Source organism: Musa acuminata, chromosome BXJ3-4 (genome assembly GCF_036884655.1).
Source record: "Musa acuminata AAA Group cultivar baxijiao chromosome BXJ3-4, Cavendish_Baxijiao_AAA, whole genome shotgun sequence".
In the NCBI taxonomy this organism is placed as follows: Eukaryota; Viridiplantae; Streptophyta; class Magnoliopsida; order Zingiberales; family Musaceae; genus Musa; species Musa acuminata.
In genome coordinates this window covers 46,244,552-46,262,556 of record NC_088352.1, presented here as the reverse complement: position 1 = coordinate 46,262,556, position 18,005 = coordinate 46,244,552, and the positions used below count along the sequence as shown (strand labels likewise).

The window sequence follows — 18,005 nt, the reverse complement described above, 5'->3', positions numbered from 1 at the left end:
CATATTTTTCAGGTTATATATATATATATATATATATATATATATATATATATATATATATAGTAATTACCTTAAAAAAAGAAAAATGTGGATAAAAGCTAAGAAAATTCTATTTCTACCTGTTTGTCTTACGATAGTGTGGTGATCCGAACTTGTTTGTGGGTCTCAAAAGGGGCCCGCTTCATTAATGGCCAATAAAAAGTCAGGTTCGAACGCGGGTTGATCAATATATTATACTTCACGTCCAACTAAGAGCCGTTTTATGGCCGCGTTCGCCGCACCGCTCTCTTTCTCTCTCTCACCGTTACTGTGCTTGTACTCCACCGAAGAAAGAATCCCTCTCCAAGCCTGCACGAAGAAACCCTAGAAAGGAAAGGGAAAAGAGAACCCTCCTTCAAGCTTCAGGTACTTCTCAACCTCCTCACCACTTCTCAGATGTTTGTGGATTCTTGTCATCTCTGAGATGTCTTCCGCGGAAAGATGATGTTTTGGTTTTTTATTGTTCTTTCCTGTTGTGTGTTTCTCCCGTTTGTTTGAGCTTCTGCTGGGGAGTTTAGTAAAGGATTTGGATCGTATAGATGAAAAGGAAGTTTTTTTTTATCGATGTTGCATGGGGTTTGGGACGGGATTGAGGTGGTGGATGCTCATGAAAGAGTGTTTTGATTCCTTTTCCTTTTTGTCTTGATCATTCATTGAAAGGATTTGGTGGGTTTTCGCTGTTTCAGCTTAAATAGTTGTTAGGCTCTGAATCATTGGGGTTATATTCCTGTTGTTGAATGAAATAGAGTAATTGATCGACAACTTATTTATCTATTTTTTTAGGGCTTGAATTAGGGTTTTGCAAACTTGTGTAGAACTCAATAAAAAAAAAAATCAACTTTTATGCTCATCGATTGTTCCTCTCTTGATCAGCTTGAGATTGCGGCAAAATCATTGAATGAGTTCTTTTTAGGGGATATAATTAGCTATCAGCTACAGGGGTGTTATCTGAGTGCTTTGTCTCTTTGTGGGTTCGTTAATTCTGAAATTGGACAGCCTACGCAATTCCAGAGAATTGTCTTCAAATATAATCACCATGCTGAGACAAGCATCTAGTAGAAGTCAGAGGAACAAAGGACTTAAGGTGAGAAATGTTCTTCAGATTTGTCTCTTGGTTGCTGTGTGCTTCTGGTTGCTTTATCAGATGAAGCACACTTATGATAAGAAAAAGGCGTCTAGTGAGCAAAACACAAGGGTTTTAAATGATGTGGTCGACAGCCAGTCAGATTTTATGGACAGTGGAAGGAAGGGCCTCCCCCACAACAAAGCAATTCCTGGGGATAAGATTCATATCAAGGAGGAAGAAAATGAAGAAGTCGAGGAAGAAGAAGATGGGGAAACTCAACAAGCCATGGAGGATGAAGAAGCCAAAGGGATTGGAGATGATGTGATCGATGAGCAAGATAGTGAGCAAGGCGATGAGCAGGATGATCAGGAGAGGCCAGATGAGGAAGTTGAGGATGGAGAAGACAAGAATGATCAAGTTGAGGAAGGAGAGTTCATAGAAGACCAAGAACATGAAGAGGGTTCTTCTCAAGAGGCACATGAAAAAATTTACAAAAGTGACGATGCTTCCAGTGCTGTGCTCCAAGAAAACCAAGTGACTGAAACAGAAGATAAAATTGACAGAAAAATTGACACCATGGAAGAAGAGCAACTGCGAAACAATGAGAATGATACGGAGACAAAAGATACTATTGGCAGAATGGATGATGGTCCCATGGGTAATAATGATGTGAACCTGACTGTATTAGCTGCCATAGGGAATGAGACCATTCAGAACAATAGCCTAACCGTAAACAAGGATACTGCTGAAAAAACTGTGGAAGAGCTTTCTCCTAACAGTCAAACAAAGCTTCAGGTCAACTCTACAATAGCAAGGGTATCTGATAATCAATTGAAGCTGGAGACTGATTCACCAATAGCTGTTTCTAGCAATGAAACTGAAGGTAAAGCTAATATTGTGCATGTTGAGAATGGAGCTCATAGCTCGAGGCTGGTTGAGGATCACAACACTACAATTGCATTGGGAAGTCCAAAAGAAGATAACTCCAACGTGAAAAGTGTGGTTGAGGAACAACTTCAGAAGTCTAACACAACCATTGGACATAATAGTGTGGAAGAGCTGTCCAATGTTTCTCTAGCTACAAATGAAAATCGAGGTGCAGATGAGGGAGACTTGGCTGGTTCTTCACATAGGATGGTGACAGAAGAAGAAAGAGATGCTCGAACAGATCTGTCAACCTTACCTGACATCCAAAATGATATAAAGAACGTAGAAGGCGATGCTGCAGAGTAGTGTTCATTTGGAAGGCAAAAGTTCCACTTTTTGAATGTAAAAGATACAGCTTATTGGAGTGGTCTTTCTTTCTATATGTTTTGCATCCTCGGGTTTGCATTTGCCATCTTCTTCTTTGATGACGTTTTGGGTTTGTGCCAAGCATACCCAATACCATGATGTTTAAATGGGATCCAAATGTTAATGGAAGAGTAGCTTCATAGACATGCTTGCTCAGTCCCATGTTCTCTTAGTATGCATCTGTTTCTTTCTCCTGAATGGGCCTAGAAATCAAGCTTATGGGTTTGCAGGTGAAGGCAGCCAAACTAGTTTCCTTGATCATATTTCTTAGTCAAAGCATAGGATAAATTAAGAAGTATTCTGCAGCTTGTATTACTGGAAAATTACCAACATCTTAGTTACATAATACGCAGATTTATGAATTGCCATGAACTTTTGGGCTCAGAGGATTGGGCTGAAGATATACAACTGATCATCATGAAAGATTTACAATGGCTACCTCTTGATAGAAGTTTTCTGGCATTTGTTTCATTAAAATCCTTCACCGAAGGTTATTGCCCCTGTTTTTTTGCTGATTTACTCATGGATGACCATGATTTCTCGATATTTACAGGTTATTTTTGCTGTTGGCTCTAATCCTTCATGTCTTGTGTCTGCTCTTGAGAAAGCAGAGATTGGGTTATTTTCTTCCAGGCCTCTTCTGCTTGCAACTTAAATTGCTTCCTGAGTCGTCCATTCTCAAATATTGTCACAAACTTCTACCTGAAATTTTGTGCCTTCCTAAGTAGTCATCCCAATAGATTGAATGAAGCTAGCATTTCTGACCGGCCGCTAGTGAACTGCAACTGGATTTGCCCAAGTTTGAAGCATAATGAATTTTCCTGTTTTCATCTCTTTCTTTTGAAGTGGCATGTGTTGTCACTGCATGCTCTTAGAAGTTTCAAAACATTCAGCATTGGTTCAAAAGAAGCTGACTGGAATGTTAAATATGTCTCAATGGTACATGTCTAATGGTGTGTAAGATGGGGATATTATTTTCACTGGTTCAGGAAAAAGTAAGGCTATACTTTTGATTTTATGATTGTTTTTTTTTACTCATATCTAAAATTGTTGGGACAGGGCACAAATGGACTTCTTGGTAAGACAGAAGAGCTTTGCAGGCCTGCATTGCAGTTATTAAAATGATTTCTTTAAGCATCTAAAAGAGGGATGTTGTTGAAGGTCTATAAATCTCTCCCTTGGAATTTATGTTTACTGTGGCTGCTATAACTTAATTCCTCGTCTTAATATCATTGGAAAAATATTTATGTATGAGATTGAGATCGAGATCAGGCTAAGAATAGCCTTAGACTGCTTGAAAGATGAAAAGAGTGTTGGACTCATGTATGATATTTGATTTGATAAGCTATTGGAATTTGGATTGCATTTGTGTCTAATATTTGTATATGGTAGATTTGATTAGTTTGATTCACACTCAACCAACTAATATCTCAACATGATATTAGTTTAAAAGCTTTAGTGTGTTCCATCTCAATCTATGTTAGTCTTGACTGATTTGATTTAGACTCATCTAAATAAAATCACAGTTTGTACCAATAGTTACTAACATGATTAAATTCTTTCTCATTGTTGTTGAAGAAATTGTCTATTATGCCACTGCATATCATTGTATAGTTCTGACTAAGTGTAGAAAAAAAGATCTGGATGGATGCTTCTCTACTTAGAATGGATCAACTCTTGAATGCTTGTTGTGTCCTACCAGTCATCCTTGAAGATGACAAAGGGCTTTTTGTTGTTCTCCTTCCAATTTCAACATCTTGTGTTCTTGTCCTGTCGGCAAAACGGCCAAATCTTGAGTAGCACAAGCAACTATTGGTGCATTGGGGGAATTTATGCATCATTTCATGAACACATCCTATCTTTGATTGCTGTTTATATCTAACTGTCAAGAAATTCATATGTAGGACAAAGGCTGAAGTTTCCTAGTGATATTTCAGTCAACTTCAATTTCCTTAAAGATGAGATGAGGGATGGATGTTGGCAGATTGTTCTGTGAAGTTTGATCACACAAATCACAGTTTTTTTTCTCCCTTTTCCTATCAATTAGGAAAAATAGTAAGATTTCAGCTTCATTTACCAATCACAATAGAACATGAACTTTATCATTTATTACAGACTATAATTAGCATGGAACATTCCTTTGACAATCCCACCGCAGAAACACCGAAAATTTGAACCAGAAATAGCTCCAACATCTATGATGCAACATGAAATAAGAACAACTTCAGGTATTGAGACACCATGGAACGAACTATAGTTACAAATACAAACAGTTTAATCATAATATTTTTATGGCGAACTAAACAACATTGAGGAACTTAATGATAATCTAATGACGATGCGATGGTTATGTGTGCAGAACTCTTCAAGTAGGCATCCGGAAATTATGGACCGGTGCGATAAAGGCCGTCAACCATGAACTGTCCTTCCATGTATAAGGCGGCAGCATTCTGCGGATGGAAGCTATCCATCACGACGAACTGCATGTCCTCCGATGGTTTCCAATGCCGTTTCCTTTGGTTTATGAACCAATTATTGATTTGCTTCGGATCGAGGCCTGTTGATTCAGCCAGGGCCACCTTTTCTGTTTCCTGCGTTTGGTCACATAGACATGTCGTAAACATATAAACATTATAAACACATTTAAAAGCTTTCTTAATTGACACACTACGAATCTAATAAGAGGTAGCAATGACAAGCAACAGAACTACTACAGTAGTGGAATCCTCACCGTGTCAGCTCCTCATGCTTTTACCTTAAGAATGTAGGCACTCTATGGAAATTTTATATCCGATGAGAATGTTGAGGTGGATCTATATATAGAAACAAAAATACTCATTCTAGAAAAATTAGTTAGATGATAAAATGAGCAAGAATTGTTTAAATTCGTAAGAATATATGTTCATAATTTGTTGTGTGAAAAGAGGTCGAGAAAAATATAAGGAAATTTTATGAAGAACTATAAGCGTTTAAGTGTTATTGATTTGACTAAAGATATTGCTTTATTTGATCAGAAAAGGCTCCATGTGGTTGACCTCAAATAATTGGGACACTAAGGTTTCTCCATATATTAGTAAATAATGTTAGACTTTATAGAAGTCCGACAAGCACTGAGGAACATAATGCCTTGTTATTATCCGAATTAATGTTTTTATTATATAAGTGGCATGACTCAAGTTTATTTTTCATAATGTAGTAATAAATTGGATTATTTCAGTCTTGATGAGGAAATTGTGCACAAAGATACATTGAACTCGTACCGATGGATATGGCCACTTGCAGTGCAGCTCCCACCAGTTTAGTAGTTTTTGCCGGGCTTCCTTTGGCAGTTTTCCTTTCTTCTTCTTCTTGGATAGCTCCTGCCTGAGACTGCCCAAGTACCCACCGTACTTCTTTAGAAGGTGGTGCTTCAGCTCTTTATCCTCACCATGCGAATCGATCAAGGGAAGATCGATGTCTCCACCACCGCTAGCGTCTGGATCTTCTTCAGAGGATGTGACACCTTCGCATCTCTCATCCGCAGGTTCTGAAAAAAAAAAAAAAATTAACAGGCTAGTAAAAAACAAATGGACTTCAGAGAATGTTTTCGCATAAGAAATTATTTAGCAATTTTTGTGTCATTCATTTTGTCTTGAAGAAAATAAGGCTTGAAAAGGACACTGTGATGAACTAGACCAATTTACAGACGAAACCGTATTCCGTAGTATGATATAAAAATCAAGCAACATTAATATTGTGTTCAATGATATCTAAATGGTTTGTTGACATGAACAATAAAGATGTCCATGGAAGAATTTAGTATATCGAATCCATATTTTATCAGCAATAAAAGGCCCCTTCCTTTTTTTTATTAGAGAAAACAAAAGAACACCCTCGCGAAGAATCATTAGACTTAGTGAAATATCTATCTCATACAAAGTTTCCACATACTGAACTCCTCTAGTTATCAACAAATTCAACTGGAGTGCAAGAATAATTAGGTAGCCTATTTGTAGCACTTACTTCGCAAGTGCGATTATAGTCAAGACATGCAACAGGAGATGGAACTATCAAACAGAAAGGAGGACTTACTCATCTTGTGATGAACTTTGTGTAATCTCTAAATGCAGACAAAAGAAACATCACAAGTCAATAACTAAAACATAGAGGGCGATGTTTTTTGAAGAAAAAACAGAAAATACATAAGCATTATACAAGTGCGATGATTGATCAACATTAATCCCCTGTGTCAAGAACTAAATATACCAGCAATAAAATCAAAGTCAATCTCAACGAATCTAAAATTTTAACTTAATTTACACATCGCATTCGAGCAGTAATTTTGCTTTACTACAATGTTTTTTCATATTTATTTTTCCGAATCACCTTATATCAATGATTAATTACTTGCACATCTCCATTTTGTTTAGCTAGAAACCACGGATCATGTTGCGGTGTCTTGCTTTTGCATAGCCTTAGCCCTAAAATAGTAAAGATGCTGACTGTCTGTCTTAGTTGTGGTTGCATGTGATTGTGCAATTGTCTCATACCGACGTAATCTACTCTGCCAATCTCAATTAGGTCCTCTGTGCAACAATCTTTATCTAGACATTTGTTGTTTAGGGAAAGACCATTCAATTTCGCCTTATCCCTCATTTATTTATATTTGAGATTTTCATATAGACAACTGTTCCTGCAAGACTCTCTCTCTCTCTCTCTTCTCTTTTGCCATAGTCTATGTGTTGGTGAATCCTTTTAAGGAACTTTTTTTGTATCAGACCAGTCTTGTGGATAACAATTGGTGTGTTTTCTTCGGCAACTTATTTACAGGAAAAGTTCTTTAACTGCAATTCTCCAACGAATTCAGCAGCTCTGTAGTTCCTAGTCATAGAGGAGTTGGATTTATATTGGTAGCTTTAGTGGTCAAGCTGTAGGATTGGAAGAAAAAAGAATATAAATCTAACTTTTATGTGAATCAAGATGGAACAAATCATATGTACAACATCTTTTAAGTGAATATGAACTTCTAACAGCCAAATGTTATCTCATAAATCGGCATTTCTATACAGTGGAGGTCAACCGTAAATCTATTTACTGTCAACTACGATCTAAAGTTCTTATGGCTATAATGACAGAACAAGATAGTGCAGCTAAAGAATTATGGAATAAAACGATATAACGAAGATTATGATCATATTAGAGGATGATATGCTCCACTGGCCTTGTGAATCTATCGCGTACTTGTGCCGCATAGAACTAAGTGGACTATATATGTATCTCTGCAGATTCTGTGATTACTGGCAGTGTTCATAATTGGAAGATTTCTTTGGCTTCATGAAACCTCTCAGCTACTTATGTATACTAATCCTTGGAATTCCACTATCCTTGATAGTTCTTTGGTTAGAGGTACTTTTGCTTCTTAATGTTTCGAGAGACAAGTATTGTTTTTGTTTAATTTTTGGATTATGATGTTTAATCTTGTTGCAGGTTGAGTGAATTAAAACAATTACAACTTGTTTGGCCAATGTCAGTCCCAAGCCCATATGAAAATAGGTGGAGAATTGCATTAGGGTACTAACTAACAAACAACGTAAACTATGTCAGATCTCATGAGCATGGATCTCGAAAAAATTCATATAGCCGACCCCAAATAGTTGGGACTTATCGTTTTATTGTTGTTGTTGTTGTTATTGTACAACTTGTTTGGCTAAAAAGAAATGTTGTTCATAAAAAAAGAACTATTCTTACGAACAAGAAGAGTTTTCCAATGTAACTATAATTTTGATGAAGCATCATTGACAATTCTTTTCCTTAAAAGATTATAAATATGATGGACAATATGTGAAGAAATAATCAAGGAGACAAAACCATGTAATTGTGAGACATGAATGAATCAACAACTTTTGTTGAATCAAACTGGTCAACAAAAGCATTTCGCATACCAGGAAAAAAAAATATTACCGAGTGAATTAAACCTATCTTTTCCCATCGAACAAATGATCAAATTTGCAATGTGCAAATGATCAACTATTCAAATGATCAAATGATCAAATTTGCAATGTGCAAATGATCAAATGAACAAATGATCAAATGATCAACTATTCACTCAGAACAATAAGAATTTGCAATGTGCTCTACTGGTATCATCATATTTCCTCTCACACACTTTGAACATTATTATGTTCAAATTGTTTGTAGATGAAGCATTCCTATCTTTAGCATTACAGCCCTACAAATTAGCAGTCCCAAACTAGTAGTTGAAAGCAGCTGGACTTGTTGATAACACACACACAGAGAGAGAGAGAGAGAGAATTGGTTTGCTAATAAAATACATAGTAGGAGGAAGAAGGGTAATGATGGTAGGATTATTCTCCTTGGAACCCTAAGATGACCCTCGTGCTCTTGTCAGCACCGAAATGGCAGCTTATTGCACACCAGAGAGAAGGTTCTTCTCTCTCTCTCTCTATCTCTCGTGTGATCGATCTACCACCCACAGTTAAGAAATAGCAATCCCAGGAAAGAGACGAGTTCAGAGGGGGAGAGCTGGAGAAGGACACTGCCCTCAGTGTAGTCTGGTGATGGAGATGCTGTAGGCTGCCTCGCCTTTCCTTCCTACCCCATATCTCACGTTGATACACTGGCAGAAGCCATTAGAGTAGACAGAGATGCTGTCCATGAGAGATCAGTCAGGTCTCGCCTCAGTCTTTCCAAGCGTGAAAGGGGAAACCCTTCCCTCCTCGTAAACACCAAACACCACGTAAGGATTCCACTGCAGCTGTTGTCACGTTACTGTACCCATTCCGCACTGCACTGTCGCAGGGTAAAGCCTTCGACACATCAAACTGCCGAAAACTACAGTCCTCTCTCTCTCTCTCTCTCTCTCTCTCTCTCTCTCGGACAAATAGATGCACCGTGGATACAATCAAACTCTGAGATATGAAGGCTATAACATGTATATTTACCGAAGGAGAAGAGCCGCGGCGATGAAGTGTTGGTGAGAGCGTTGAACTGTGATTCGACTCTCTTTAGGAAGTCTGTGGCCTCGTGTAATGGCCTCGTTAGCTCCTCTCGGTACTTCACCAACAGATCACAGTATGCTTCCTATTATACGCTTTGGCGTTAGCTTTGGCACCGCAATTGAGATTTGGAGAGAGAGAGAGAGAGAGAGAGAGAGAGAGGTACCATGAACTGGTCGAGCTCGGGGTCTGAGGAAGAACCCTGACGGCGGGTGCAGCGCGACTGGAGCTCCCGAGCTATGGCCGACAGCCGTTCCACCACATCCGGCGGCGCTCCCACCTACCAAAATGGCATATAGAGGGTTTCGGGATTGAGCTTTACGGATCAGTAGGGTTGGGTGATCGAACCTTTTGGCAGTCGATATAGGCTCCAATAAGGCTGGAATACTGAGGATGAGACACGATCTTGGCCCGGACGTCTTCTGCATCACTTGGACACATCTCTCCTTGCCCTACTCGCCCTTCCACTGCTCTGACTTGAGATGCTTGCCGAGAAGAACCTGCTCCGGGTTGAAGGTAGGGTAACGTGGCACTGGTTGGGTAACAATTCCGCCCATATACGGCGGCATTCGGCCGCAGAGGAGCTGATGTGGCGGTGGCGGTGGCGGTGGTGGTGGTGGTCGACGAGAGAAAGTCACCGCCCAAGTGAGAGATTTCCTCCATCCGGTGAAAGACAGAGAGGAAGCAAGAGAAACACAAGCCACAGCTCTAAAGCAGGAGGAATGGAGTTGGTGGCTGGATGAATTATTTCACCGACTTCATGTCAAGCACTGAGATCTTGAGGGGTAGGGAAGAAGAAGAGTTAAGAGAGAGAAGGGAAAGCTATGTCTGGTAGCTTTCTTTTCCGATGTCAAATCAACTAAACTGAGAGCTGATGCCTGTTTCACTGGCCATGCTATGTCATACGTCCCAAAACCCAACCTTATCATCATCAAATATGAGATTACCTAATGTTGATCCACAGATAAGAGCATGAAGTGTCCTATATATACTTCTCTCTCTCTCTCTCTCTCTCTCTCTCTCTCTCTCCTGCTGATAGCTTCATTAATGAAGCATGAAGGCAACTAAAAAGCATTCCTATCTCATATCAACTGTATAGTTTATGCTGCATAAACATGTATAGTTTGTGCTTGGGGGTAGAAACAAGAAAGATCCTGAGGGAAGAAAAGTGTGCCTAAACTTGGATTTCCAACAGTGTTTGAGATTGATCTCATGATGGAACATGGGAAAGGAATCAAGTAGTATACTACTGCCAATTACAATACGTGATATCATCTCCATTGAAAACCCTAATTCGTGCTGTCTTCTTCTCTTTGTCATCATTGATTGGATGATTTGTCCCTGTTCCTCTTCCTCTTTAGTTCTGTCCGTGCCACTGTTCTCTTTCCAAAGTGGTAGTAGGAGACAAAAGGGTGATAGCCATGAAGTAGGTAGGTGGCATGCACAAGCTTTAGCTTAAACTTACATGAGGAATGCTTGGAAGATTAGGATTCAACTTCTTGTATGTGATTTTAATTAGAGTTTTAACCAATTAAAATTCACATATTAGGAAATAATCCATGAAGAAGTATTGTTTCCATATATTTCTTGCTAGAAAAACTCATCTTCATGTCTAGAATTCAACATGGATTGATAATGTTGTTAATTGCCTAGTGGGGGCAGTAGATTGATTTCTTTTTGACCTTGTATCTTATCATGTCTTCCAAGTTGACCTTGTACATGTCATCACCAATGTCTCTAAGTCTTTCCATCACCATAGAAAGTAGGCATGAAGCCAAAAAAAGACTTGGCTAGTTCAAGTTTCATGCCAACAAAAAGCTTCAACCAAACACTTTGGCATGGGAGATATGATCAAAGAGGACAAAAATAAATGGTATCAAAGTGCTTTGAGTGGGACAATCCCAATCATCAATTGAGAATTCAAATGGGGTTTGATGCCCCATGCATGTCATGGATTATTATGAGATGCATATTGCTTTTTTTTTTAGATTCTAATTATGAAAGTTTGTGATTTTTGAGAGAGGATTGTGGGTATATGAACACTTTGGAAAGGAGATGAAGTGGATAATACTTTGATTCAAGGGTGTTAAGGTAATTATATATATATATATATATATATATATATATATATATATATATATATAAATTAAACTATTATATATAATAGATTGAAGAGAAATTTTAAGTAATTTTGAAACCGATCATATTTAAGTGTTCTTCACGTTATATAGTTTTCTACTAAATTATTAATGCGACCGCATAAGCTTTATACCTCCGAAACTTAATCCAATTATAAGCATAATTAGGAGAAAAATATTAAGATTCACTTATTAAGGATATGAATAATTCGACCATAACATTACTTAAACTTATCGTGGATGACGAGCTTAAAATTCTTCGAACAAGCCATTAATATCTAAAAAATCGATAGTCTCCATCAATGGGTTCGATCGCGGTGCTGCCGAGTCAAATTGGTTCGTCATGGCAAGAACCGGGTTCGACGGGCATTGAGCTCCCAACCCGTCCGAATCGGAGTGGACGGTAGAGATTCCACCATGCCGCCAGGGACCGACATGATCGACGGTTGTCGGCTCGGGAGAGATGCCCGTCAAGATCTCCTCGGTCCGGGCATTGGCCCGGGCCTTGAGCCGGCCCAGTGACTCCATGAGCCGATCGAGCTCGTCCAAACCCAACCCCTCCAAATCATCGATCCGCTCGCAATCCAGACCCCGAGCCGCCGCCTCGAGCCGCTCCTGGAGCGCCGCCTTCTTGGCTTTTGCGTCCTCGAGCCGGCGCGCCAGCTCCATGAGCCGATGATTCAGGTCCTGGATCGTTTGCCCCCGCCGCGATTGTTCGTGAACCGAACCGGAGGAGTGGTCCACCCCGGTCGAAAGAAACCGGTCCACGACCAGGGCCACGCTTGGGCTCCCGAAGGAATGGAGCTTCCCCGTGGGGGACGAGATGAGCACGGCCAAGTCTGTGCCACACAGGGTGGAGAGCTCACTGGCCTTGCCAAAGATCCCATTCCTTCTCTTGGAGAAGCTAATGTAGCGGGCTTCCTCGTTCTCTATCTTCTTCATCTCTATCCTCTGCTTGCCCTTGCTGGTCTTCTTCTTCTCCCTCAACATCGGAATCTGACATGGGACAACAAGCACGACTGTGGCGCTGCTGCAGGTGCATGCGCAGGGTTATATATATAGGGAGGAATGGAAGCCGATGCATTAACTGCATGAGTTGGTGCACGATCGTCTGCGAACCCTAAACCTGACTAGTTTCTGAGCACTCTGAGATAAAACAGGCAGTGTGGCGATCGAGATCTTGGTGTAATAAACGACGAAGATCCTGGGTTGCAAGCGAGGAGATGGAGTTGAGATGCAGTGTATGATGTCTGTCTTCGTCTGCAAACGGATGTGTATCATTGGGGTATAAATGGCATGAAAGCTTGCTGCATTCGAAACGATGCATTTATTGCACAGATATTTCCTAAATGCATGGTGGAAGATGGAGATGCAGTTGACTATTCAAGAAACACAGCAAGCGGAAACAAACAAGAATCTGCTACATCAACACCTGCCTCTTCTGCTTCACAGGATTCGAGGTCAGAGTTGTCTCACACCAGGAACACTACTCGACTCGAACAAGACGATCAAGCTGCCAAAAGGGAATGCATGCAGTATCATGAGGAAGAGGAATTAGGGACTAATTTTGACAACCAAATATGCTGCAGTGGAAAAAGCCCTAAACCTCAGTATATTGTTTTCTTGTGCCTTCTCCTCATAAGGGCGTTGACCCACAAGGTTGCCCGCAGGGCTATAGTCGCAGAGGATAAATATGGCGTTGCCGTCGCTGCACAGTGTCCAACCGCAGCCGATGGCCGTAGTGTTCTGCCACACGACCTGCGTGTAGTGTCGGCATACCTGACCGTCGGCGCAGGAGTTGCTTTCGTAGTCGTAGTACTGCTTCTCCGCGATCCAGTCGTTGACGGCGTCGGTCAGGGTGTAGGCTCCGCCGGTGGCCCAGAAGAGGTTCTCCCCGTAAGGCCCGCCGGAATGCACGAGCTGACAATCGGCGACGCGCTTGTTGGCGAACTTCTGAGCATAGGAGGCGATGTCGTCGTCCCATGACACAGGACCGACGCCGACAGCGGCCCGGGCGGAGTTGTGGGCGCCAACAACGTCTTGCTGGGTGTTCTGTGCTACGGCGGTGCAGGCCATGGCTAAGGCCAAAGCACAGACGACCAAAGCTGAAGCATGGTTGGAAGACCCCATTCCTCTCTCTCTCATTGTTCCTGTGCAGAGAGAGAGAGAGAGAGAGAGAGTCAAGGTTGTCGTCTTAAAAGATGCTCCCCACGTTACCTTGAAGTTGCTCGCCCTACAGCACGTACGAAGAACGCGTTTCCACATGCGAACCAGTCAACACATGCTTGCCTCCACTGTTAAAAGGTTAGCACCACTTACAATCTGCTCTCTAATTTCTTGGAATTGATTGATGCAGGAAAAAATCTAGCATGGATATTTTGTGATCTTAAGGTCCATCAGAAGAAACAAAAATAAAATCCAAACGGAGACTAGTTAGTAGTAAGGTTAGAGAAACAACCGGCAATACAATATCAACATTCTCACCACATCTCTCTACAGCAGTCTTTTCTTGTATACTTAGCACTACCATAAGGAGAAAGGGAGGCTTGTGATGTCAATTCTGTGAGATGTTAATAAACAACAACAAAACTAATTCAATTCTCTGAGATGTGATGAAGTTCCAATTACTAGCAAGATAGTAAAAGAGAAAGCATGTAATGTAGAAACAAAGCTTCAGCAAGGATAATGGTAGCATAAAAAAGAAATGGTTACCAACACACACAAGTTTGCATAAAAAAGAATGTATTTGACACACTAAACAACTTAACTGCAAATTTAAGACAAAAGCTAATTCAACACCGAATTACTCATGTCAAAACAATAAAAATGGAGCTAAAACAGAGGATGTGGAGGACAAGTGTTTACAGTTTGAACATGTGAGATTATTAGCATCAAGTTTATATCAAGTTTATCAGAAAACACAAGCATGCCAATCTAATAAAGTTGTATGAGTTAATTTGTAATTTACCAAAACATCAGAACAATGCATCTGACCTTTCTTCTGAATATCAAATCTTGGTAACTGAAGAACTTGGTGCTCGATTAACATTGGAAACTAAGAACAATCGTAGTACCTTCTTTCCTGGATTAGTGCACTCTACTTTATTAAGAAGACGATACATATGTGAATGAACCTTGGCACCCTAAAAAAGACCATCCTAAGAGCAAAAATTTGAAGGATACCTGGTCTCGTACTTTTTAAAGCAACATAAAAGCATAAGAGTTATTAAGATCGGATCCGGGTCATTTAACCACCATCACCAAAGAAAGAGAAGGCAAAATTATCGCTCTGTCTATTGGTTCTGTTAGAACAATACAAAATTGTCGTTATTTCTGTGGACTCTGAACCACAATTGGTACAGGAATTCAGTGATACAAAATTTCAGAACAAACAAAATGAAAGCACCTAAAGGTTAAATATATGTAAACCAATCCCTAAATACTAAGAAGACTAACTAGATCTGCTCAAACTACCTCCCTCTTCTTGGGGTAAAGATCAAACAATAAACTCAGGGTACAAAATCTACATAAAGTTTAAGTTGAAAAGTGATGCTAATTATTTATACCTTTCATATTTATATTCTAGGAAGTTAGGATACTCTCAAACTCTTATGCATCCTTAGCTTTTATATCCTCTTGTCCTGCTGAATTTTTTACCAAAGTACTTCTCCCAAAAGCAAGACATTTTGCTTCATTGCGTTTTCAGAGTTTTCTTATATGAATCTACACATTTACCATTGTTCACATCCCCATAGTGTTAAATACTTCTTTCATCAGTTTACCTGTCTAATTAATATCATCACTGCTAAATATTATGTCTGTCTTTCAAAATTTTAACTCCGAACTCTACGATATTTTAAGCTTCCATTTGTTTGCTATTTAAATCAATAGTACTAATTGATGTTTCAGGGAGCATACCACATGTGATGCTGTTCCTAGGAAGAAAGTCCAGAAAAAGTCAATTATTCCACCTTGTTTGCAGAATAGTTTCCTTGTGATGGAAGAACTCTTGGAAAGCTCAATATGGAATAGCCACAGAAATGTTGTGCCAGTTAAGGACATTTAACTATTAAATGAAAGAGCTTAAAACATGATGTCATGCAAGGGGGTTTAACTTTTGATATAGATGGAAACCAAAAATGTAAAAGATAGAGAGGAAAGTCAAATACCTTGCCAAACTTTGCATCCTCTGTACCAAAATTATTATAAGGATACATATTAACATAAATGTGATACATTAAAGGCTTAGATAACTCAAGTTGATCAGTGCACTTGAAGTGTTGAAATCTCTTTCACTCCTTATCCAAGATCCCATTCGAATTAATTTCAAGGTCTTGTAGTTCCTTCTTGACACAGGAATGGTCTGGCAAAAAGCTTACGGAAGCCTCATCAACAACATCCTGATTTTGCACTTGAGGAGTGTTGGAACAACCCTCAGGTGGCAGAGTTGTGTTGAGAAACTTAATGCAATTTTTATTCCTCATGTGCTCAATAGCAGGGTATAAAAGAAACCCACCAAGCATAACACTCCCGCTCACAATAAAAGTCCTCATTGAAGCCAGACACATAACAAGGACAAGCAAAATAGTGGGAGGTACACAAATAATCACTGCGCCAAAGGTTTCTACCGGAATCTTATATGGCCTGTGGAGATCTGGCTTCTTTATTCTGAGTTTTATGAATGCAGCAAACTCAAGAAGCATTCCCAATGAGTACAAGAAATTAAGGAACTCCACAATCTCCTGAAAGCTCATCCATGATAATAGTATGACCCCAGTTGCAGAGCATAGGATGCTAATGGTTGGAGTGCCATATTTCGATCTACAAAAGTATCAATCTATAATTGAGATGGCCATGAGGACACTGAAAGTATGCTAACAAAAACCACAAAGAATCATCACAAAACTGAAATCTTAGGTCCATTAAATTGAGAAAAAATTGAGTTTTTTCCCCCCTTCCGAAAGCTTATTCCAAGACTAGAGTACAATCCTACATCTCCCGAGCCCAATACAATCACCGTGATGAACTAATGCTAAGAACGGGTGGAATACATCAAGAATTGGAGACATTTGATATTCCACCCCGTTTAACCTTGCAAAGTCTTATTTTTCTTTTATGAAACGAAAGTATGAATGGCATATTCAGTGTACTGAAGCTTATTGAGTTCCTCTGCTCCAAATTATCACATTCTAAACAAAAACCATGTATTTGTTTCAAGAAAATTTGGTTCGGGAATTCTTTTATAAGGAGCTTTAAAACCAAGTTCAAGGAGAAGTCAGTAATATCTACACTTTGGTTTCTACTGTTTATGAAAACCGCAATGAGAAGTAGAAATAGATAGCAGCTGGGTGCTAACCTCTCTGCAAATATTGCCGGCAGCATCCCCATCTCGCTCATACCAAGCAACTGGAATGAATCGCTGCTCATCTCGGCCTCGAACAAACCCATGTTCGACATGGCCGCGGCTGCCTGGATCCACCATCGGAGCCACGCTCCCCCGATCACCATCCCAACCTGCGCAAAGTACCCGTCTTTCCACTCCTCGGTGATGGACGCGTCCATAGCCCCCGTACCGGCGAGCAATGGAATCAGGTACGAAGCCATCACGAGGATGACGGCCCCGAAGAGGGCCTTGGGGAAGGATCGGCTCGGGTCCTCGACCTCGCCGGCGAGGGTGCTTGCCTTGTCCCAGTAGTTGAGATTCCAGAACATGATGTTGAAGTAACCTCTAAAGTTGGCTCTTTTGAGGTCCACGGCGAGCCAGCGGCGGGGGCGGAGGCGGGGGAGGGCGAGAAGGGCCATGACGACGAAGGGGGAGAGGGAGAAGGCGGTGAGGGCGACGGCGGCGAGGCCGACGATGTTGAGGCCGCGGTAGTTGAGGAAGGTCAGGCCTGCCGTGAGGACGAGGAGGGCCGGAGTGCGGGCGGCCGGGCGGGCGAAGAATGGGAGGGACTGGCAGAGGTAGTCGAGGAAAAGGACGGGGTAGAGGGCGTTGTCCATGGTGCCGCTGGCCCACTTCCAGAATCCCTCCTGGAATCCCCAGAAGGGGCCAAAGGCGGAGGAGATCCAGAGCACGTATCCACCATTCTCCGGGAAGCTGGCGGCCAGCTCCGCAGTGACGAGGGCCTCAGGGAGGCTCCACAGGAAGGGGAAGACGAGGAAGCCAAGGAGGGATAGGAGGGGTCCGCCGCCGGCCGAGACGGAGTCCTCGACGCCAAAGGGGCCGCCGGAGACATTGTAGAAGATGAGGGCGATCAAGGGGAGCACCGACAGCCTCTTCGGCGGCGGCGGCGGCGGCGGCTGCGGCGTCGTGACGGAGAAAGGGTAGGAGGAATCATCGTCGCCGGAGGCCTCGCCCATCCAAGAGACGGACCCCCGACAAGCCCTCTCTCCCTCTCTACTCCCTGTTGCTCTCTGATCCCTTCAAGGTTGATCCCTTCGATGAGATGTCCAAGAAGCAGGAGAAGTGGGTTG

General features: G+C 41.1%; 4 protein-coding genes across 5 annotated transcripts; 1 reads left to right on the top strand and 3 right to left on the bottom strand.

Annotated features, from left to right (window-relative positions):
* Positions 1-269: 269 nt before the first annotated feature.
* On the top strand, positions 270-2,542 carry LOC135637058 (uncharacterized). The gene is made up of 2 exons (XM_065149412.1): positions 270-405; positions 913-2,542. The coding sequence occupies exon 2, from the start codon at positions 1,076-1,078 to the stop codon at positions 2,336-2,338; it is 1,263 nt and encodes a 420-aa protein (XP_065005484.1). The 5' UTR covers positions 270-405; positions 913-1,075; the 3' UTR covers positions 2,339-2,542.
* A 2,052-nt stretch (positions 2,543-4,594) lies between these two features.
* On the bottom strand, positions 4,595-12,536 carry LOC135636469 (homeobox protein rough sheath 1-like). The gene is made up of 6 exons (XM_065148157.1): positions 11,784-12,536; positions 9,742-10,101; positions 9,560-9,673; positions 9,340-9,478; positions 5,659-5,924; positions 4,595-4,989 (listed from the first exon to the last, which is right to left on the bottom strand). Exons 1-6 carry the CDS (start codon positions 12,519-12,521, stop codon positions 4,783-4,785), a joined length of 1,824 nt encoding a protein of 607 aa, XP_065004229.1. The 5' UTR covers positions 12,522-12,536; the 3' UTR covers positions 4,595-4,782.
* A 349-nt stretch (positions 12,537-12,885) lies between these two features.
* On the bottom strand, positions 12,886-15,801 carry LOC135634575 (pathogenesis-related protein PRB1-3-like). 2 transcript variants are annotated; one of them, XM_065144953.1, is made up of 2 exons: positions 15,701-15,801; positions 12,886-13,825 (listed from the first exon to the last, which is right to left on the bottom strand). In XM_065144953.1, the coding sequence occupies exon 2, from the start codon at positions 13,794-13,796 to the stop codon at positions 13,086-13,088; it is 711 nt and encodes a 236-aa protein (XP_065001025.1). In that variant the 5' UTR covers positions 13,797-13,825; positions 15,701-15,801; the 3' UTR covers positions 12,886-13,085. The 2 variants fall into 2 exon arrangements, with proteins under 2 accessions (XP_065001025.1, XP_065001026.1); XM_065144954.1 differs by lacking the exon at positions 15,701-15,801 and having other exon boundaries at positions 12,886-13,681.
* LOC135634573 (probable polyamine transporter At3g19553) lies at positions 15,674-18,000 on the bottom strand. The gene is made up of 2 exons (XM_065144950.1): positions 16,888-18,000; positions 15,674-16,352 (listed from the first exon to the last, which is right to left on the bottom strand). The coding sequence occupies exons 1-2, from the start codon at positions 17,889-17,891 to the stop codon at positions 15,824-15,826; spliced, it is 1,533 nt and encodes a 510-aa protein (XP_065001022.1). The 5' UTR covers positions 17,892-18,000; the 3' UTR covers positions 15,674-15,823.
* Positions 18,001-18,005: the final 5 nt, after the last annotated feature.

Coding starts and splice junctions, on each gene's coding strand:
- LOC135637058 (XM_065149412.1), top strand. CDS start 1,076: ATGCTGAGACAAGCATCTAGTAGAAGTCAGAGGAACAAAGGACTTAAG.
- LOC135634573 (XM_065144950.1), bottom strand. CDS start 17,891: ATGGGCGAGGCCTCCGGCGACGATGATTCCTCCTACCCTTTCTCCGTC. Junction 16,353..16,887: donor CCGGCAATATTTGCAGAGAG/GTTAGCACCCAG, acceptor ATACTTTTGTAG/ATCGAAATATGGCACTCCAA.
- LOC135636469 (XM_065148157.1), bottom strand. CDS start 12,521: ATGTTGAGGGAGAAGAAGAAGACCAGCAAGGGCAAGCAGAGGATAGAG. Junction 10,102..11,783: donor ATGGCTTGTTCGAAGAATTT/TAAGCTCGTCAT, acceptor CTCCTGCTTTAG/AGCTGTGGCTTGTGTTTCTC. Junction 4,990..5,658: donor GCAAGTGGCCATATCCATCG/GTACGAGTTCAA, acceptor GACCAAACGCAG/GAAACAGAAAAGGTGGCCCT.
- LOC135634575 (XM_065144953.1), bottom strand. CDS start 13,796: ATGTGGAAACGCGTTCTTCGTACGTGCTGTAGGGCGAGCAACTTCAAG.